This window comes from Festucalex cinctus, chromosome 21 (genome assembly GCF_051991245.1).
Source record: "Festucalex cinctus isolate MCC-2025b chromosome 21, RoL_Fcin_1.0, whole genome shotgun sequence".
NCBI classification, from domain to species: domain Eukaryota; kingdom Metazoa; phylum Chordata; class Actinopteri; order Syngnathiformes; family Syngnathidae; genus Festucalex; species Festucalex cinctus.
In genome coordinates, this window is record NC_135431.1 from 3,980,994 (window position 1) to 3,985,779 (window position 4,786).

The following is a 4,786-nucleotide window of genomic DNA, read 5'->3' on the forward strand; positions in this document are numbered from 1 at the left end:
TGCCAGTTTATTAGATACACCTCATACTTCCCTTTTATGTGTCGCTCACGTGTCGCTCAGTCAACGACTGACTGGACAAAATGTGTCTGTGGATGAAAATTGAGGGCGTTCAATGAGGACTCAGTAGAAAGGCAACGTCCAGTAATGAGCAGTTACAATGAGGAGGATGTAGTAAATCCCTTTTTGGTGTACCTAATATATTGGCAAGTCAGTTATACACGTGTTTTTACCGAGGGCTGGGTATCGATTCTAATTTCTTAATCGATTTGGATTCACAAGAGTTCAGTTCGATGCGTCACGTCAATACGATATTGAGAAATTATGGAACACCAATTCTTAAATATCAAGAACATGATTAAAACTCAACACACATTAAATTCCAAATTCAATTTTGTGGAAGCAGTAACTGGTTAGAAGATTTAGTTTATTCATGAAAGTAAACACGTTGACTTTACCGAGGATGAAATGAAACTATTTTCATAATTCTAATTTAATCATTGTAAATATAAATTAAACAGATTCCAAATTGTCTAAAGGTGCAGTAAGTCAGGTCTTTCATAAATGTAAGAAAATATTTTTAAATTCATGTCAACACTAAATTTCAACAAAACAGTAAGATACAAAAATATCGGCCTTTAAAATTCTATTTTCTTCTGAATTTACGGGGAAAAGATATTAAAATAATGGATTCACGGTTTTAAGGATCGATATCAGGCACGGAAAGAAAAATCAATTTGATATTGAATTTATTATTTTTTAACCCAGCCCTAGTTTGACGTGTTTCATCATTTCGACCCACTTTCTTGTCTGGACCTTTACTTTGTGACTTTTTTTACACCCACTTGTATTATTGTCAGGTATTGTTTGGCCTCCGTGTGGATGTTGTGAATATATGCGTGCGTTTGTGTGTGAGAGTGTGGCGGCGTGTAACTCAAGCAGGATGCAAAGCAGTCACATTTGCCTTTTGTGCCTGACAGAAAGAGTCCGAGGACGACACGCTGGGCTCCAAAAAGGTGAAGGAGCTGTCGGTGATCGACGGCCGCCGAGCGCAAAACTGCAACATCCTCCTCTCCAGGTATCGACACAGCGGCAGAGACGATGTGACCGCTTGAGCAACCACATCAGGTCCGTTAGCTTAATGCTCGCAAACGACTAACATGTGTGCCGATTGTTGCGCCACAGGCTGAAGCTGTCCAACGAGGAGATCAAGAGGGCCATCCTCACCATGGACGAACAGGAGGACCTTCCCAAAGACATGCTGGAGCAGGTGCCGCCATCCTCGTGCGCCATTTGGCTCGTTTTTTTTTTTTTTGCCAAGCCGCATTTGAAACACGACAACTTGGGTGCTGTCTGTCCGCTTTGCTAGTTGCTGAAATTTGTGCCGGAGAAGAGCGACGTGGACCTCCTGGAGGAGCACAAGCACGAGTTGGACCGCATGGCCAAACCCGACCGCTTCCTCTACGAGATGAGCAGGTACCACTTCCACGCTTTTGTGCTCAAGGGGCATATTGAGGTTTGACATTACTGTATTATTAAGGGGGACTTCAATTTTTATGTGAAATTGTTTATTTTTATTAGTTTAATTTATTTTATTTGCTATTTGTTTTAGTTTAAATTAAATTTGAATTAACCAGTTATTTACTTCCAATTGTTTATTTTAGTATATGTTATCATTAAAAAATATATAATTAACCAGTTATTTAATTACAATTGTTTATTTTAATATTTTTTATCATTTAAAAAATAATTATAATTAACCAGTTATTTAGTTCAAATTGTTCATTTTTAGTATATTTTTATCACTTTAAAAAAATGATACAAAATAACCAGTTATTTAGTTACAAATGTTTATTTTTGTATATTTTTATCACTTGAAAAAAATTATAACTAACCAGTTATTTTGTTACAATTGTTTATTAGTATATTTTTATCATTTAAAAAATAATTTTCATTTTTCAGTTATTTCCTGGTAGTCACAATTGTTTGTGTATTTTTATCATTAAAAATATATATAATTAACCAGTTATTTAGTTACAATTGCTTATTTTAGTATATAATTTTTATTTTTTAAAAATAAACAAATTCTGCAGATAAATTAATAGGAAAAAATCCCATTTATTTTAATGAACAAATTTTATGGGGGAAGGACTTTTGAATGAATTTTGTTAATTTGTGCTTGACTGGAAGATCAGCGTCACGCATTTGCACTCCACAGTGGAACAATGGCCGTCCCACCCACATAAATAAACGGAGGCCGTAATATAATCATAATTCCAGTCCAGTAAACAAAGTCAAGCTGTCCCGCTTTTTGAGCTTCTTCCAACATGTGGGATTCTCCCTCTTCTTTGTTTTGTCGTAATTCGATGACCCGTTTGATCGTGCCCCGGCCAGAATCAACCACTACCAGCAGCGACTGCAGTCTTTGTACTTCAAAAAGAAGTTTGCGGAGAGGATCGCTGAGATCAAGCCCAAGGTCGAAGGTGAGCCGCCGCCGCTGACCCTGCCTCCTCCTCCTCGATGAAGATTTGAAACGTGATTTGTGTGGACCGACGCCGGCAGCCCTAACGGCGGCGTCCAAAGAGGTTTTGCGCAGCCGAAACCTGAAGCAGCTCCTGGAGGTGGTGCTGGCCTTCGGCAACTACATGAACAAGGGCCAGCGGGGGAACGCGTACGGCTTCAAAGTGTCCTCGCTCAACAAGATCGCCGACACCAAATCCAGCATCGACAAGTGAGGCCAAATCGCTCGCATCCTGCTTTTTAAATTTGACGGCAATAACGGACGTAAGCGTGACGTTTCGCGACGACCCGTTGTCAGGAACATCAATCTCCTGCACTACCTGATCACCATCCTGGAGAAGAAATACCCCAAAGTGCTCCAGTTTCACGCTGACCTGCCGAGCGTCCCGGAAGCGGCCAAAGTCAAGTAGGTTGCCCCCCCCCCCCCCCCCCCAACTCCACAAAAAAAAAAGCCGGTTGCAGTCAACCAAACCGAAATCTTTTCTTGCTCCTCCAGCATGACGGAGCTGGAGAAAGACATCGGCAACCTGCGCAGTGGCCTGAAAAGCGTGGAGAGCGTACGTGGCCCGTTGCACGTTTCCGTCCCGGTCGCTCTTCGTTTGAGCGCACGACTAACAATTTTTTGTGTTTATTTTTGTCGGCCGGACACGGCAGGAGTTGGACTACCAGAAGAAGCGAGCGCAGGAAATGGGTGACAAGTTTGTGTCTGTGGTGAGCCAGTTCATCACCGTGGCCAGCTTCAGCTTCTCCGACGTGGAGGACTCGCTGACCGAGGCCAAAGACTTGGTAAGACACGCCCCCTTTTTTACGATTTTGATAGGACACAATCGTCATTGAAGGATATAAAGGCTAGACCGGTTGTTGCCTTCGTGTCGCCTGATGTGTTCGATTGGCTTCCCACGGTCTTCCCATTACCTTCATCATGCCCCGTTGACCTCCACACCCACTTTTTTTTCCCCCCCAGAAGACACAGAAAAAGAAGCGCGTCAGCATCCTTAAACGTGCTCGCGCTTCTCCCAAGGAATCAAAGCCAGGAACCGGATCTGGTGTCGACGGCTGCGTCGCGTTAGACACGGCTGCGTCTCAAACGCAAAAAAAAAAAAAGAGCATTTTTAACAAGCATCGCTCGGGCCTCCATTAGGCCTTTACAAGTAGAAAGTAGAAACCTGAGCACGTTGTCCTGACGCTTGATTTACTCGCCGCTTTATTGGCAAGGAGGGTTGTTTTTTTTTATCTTCAACATGTTGCTGCTCATGCTCACCGTCGACCCGGCCGGCAGACCAGCCGGTCACATGGCAACCATTAAGTCTGTGTGAATCATTGACGTCGGCCCACGGTGAAGGATTTGAGTCTGTTTCTTTTTTCCCATCCCTCCTCGCAGCGAAAGCTCGTCGTCCATTAGCTTGCGAGTCTTTGATGCTATTAGCGCTCGGCACGTCCTCCCATCTGGATGTGCTTCTTGTCAGCCTGCTGTGAAAAGTAGCCAACAGACAACGGTGGTCTCTGCTCTGGCCTTGTAATCAGTAACTGGTCAAGCTGTGGATACGCGCTGCCTTCAAAGTGCCACCCCCGACTCGTATTTCATAGACGAATCCGCTGTGAAATCGCCACTAAATCTCTCCTTTCTCCCGTTTCCTGCCGCAGTTCATGAAGGCCGTGAAGCACTTTGGCGAGGACGCCGGCAAGATGCAACCAGACGAGTTCTTCGGCATCTTCGACCAGTTCTTGCAGTCGTTCGGCGAGGCGCAGCAGGAGAACGAGAACATGCGGCGGCGCAAGGAGGAAGAGGAGCGCAGGGCGAAAATGGAAGCTCAGGTAAACGTGACAGACGAGTGAAAATCGGTCAGTAGGTTGCAAGTTTTCTGCTCAAGTAATTGTGACCTATGTAGAATAGAATGTGAAAAATCTGTGGACCTGGTATAGAGCCTTGTCGAACACCACCAGTCTTTCAATGGGACTAGTGCTGTCACTATCGAATATTTTTAGAACTGATTATTCAATCGCTTAATTGAAAAATCAGATTCATTTTAATCTTGCATTCGTGTTTGCAAATGTCTTATTTTGATTCGACAAAAATGTTTGGGTTTTTTTCATCAAGGCCTATAGACATCAGTGAACATTTGGACAATTTTGAGTAAATAGCTCCAAACGATTACTCGATAAAATAATTGATTCATTTTATAGTTGATTTAGCTCTCCAGGGGACCGACATTTCCACGCAATGAATACGCGCACGCTCGAAACGTCTTTTTTCCGGATATCCGTGCAG

The 4,786-nt window shown here is 43.3% G+C and overlaps 1 protein-coding gene across 8 annotated transcripts in view; it reads left to right on the forward strand.

Moving 5' to 3' along the window:
* daam1b (dishevelled associated activator of morphogenesis 1b) overlaps positions 1–4,786 on the forward strand; it is a 39,429-nt gene that overhangs the window by 28,336 nt on the left and 6,307 nt on the right. For all 8 annotated transcript variants that reach the window (XR_013281407.1, XM_077511534.1, XM_077511540.1 and 5 more), the window contains 9 exons: positions 978–1,075; positions 1,183–1,267; positions 1,367–1,473; positions 2,392–2,480; positions 2,560–2,728; positions 2,816–2,923; positions 3,014–3,074; positions 3,172–3,303; positions 4,162–4,332. Coding sequence is in view for 7 of the 8 variants with exons in the window: in XM_077511534.1 (XP_077367660.1) it covers positions 978–1,075; positions 1,183–1,267; positions 1,367–1,473; positions 2,392–2,480; positions 2,560–2,728; positions 2,816–2,923; positions 3,014–3,074; positions 3,172–3,303; positions 4,162–4,332 (1,020 nt within the window). In the remaining variant the exon portion in view is untranslated. The remainder of the gene's footprint in view (positions 1–977; positions 1,076–1,182; positions 1,268–1,366; positions 1,474–2,391; positions 2,481–2,559; positions 2,729–2,815; positions 2,924–3,013; positions 3,075–3,171; positions 3,304–4,161; positions 4,333–4,786) is intronic.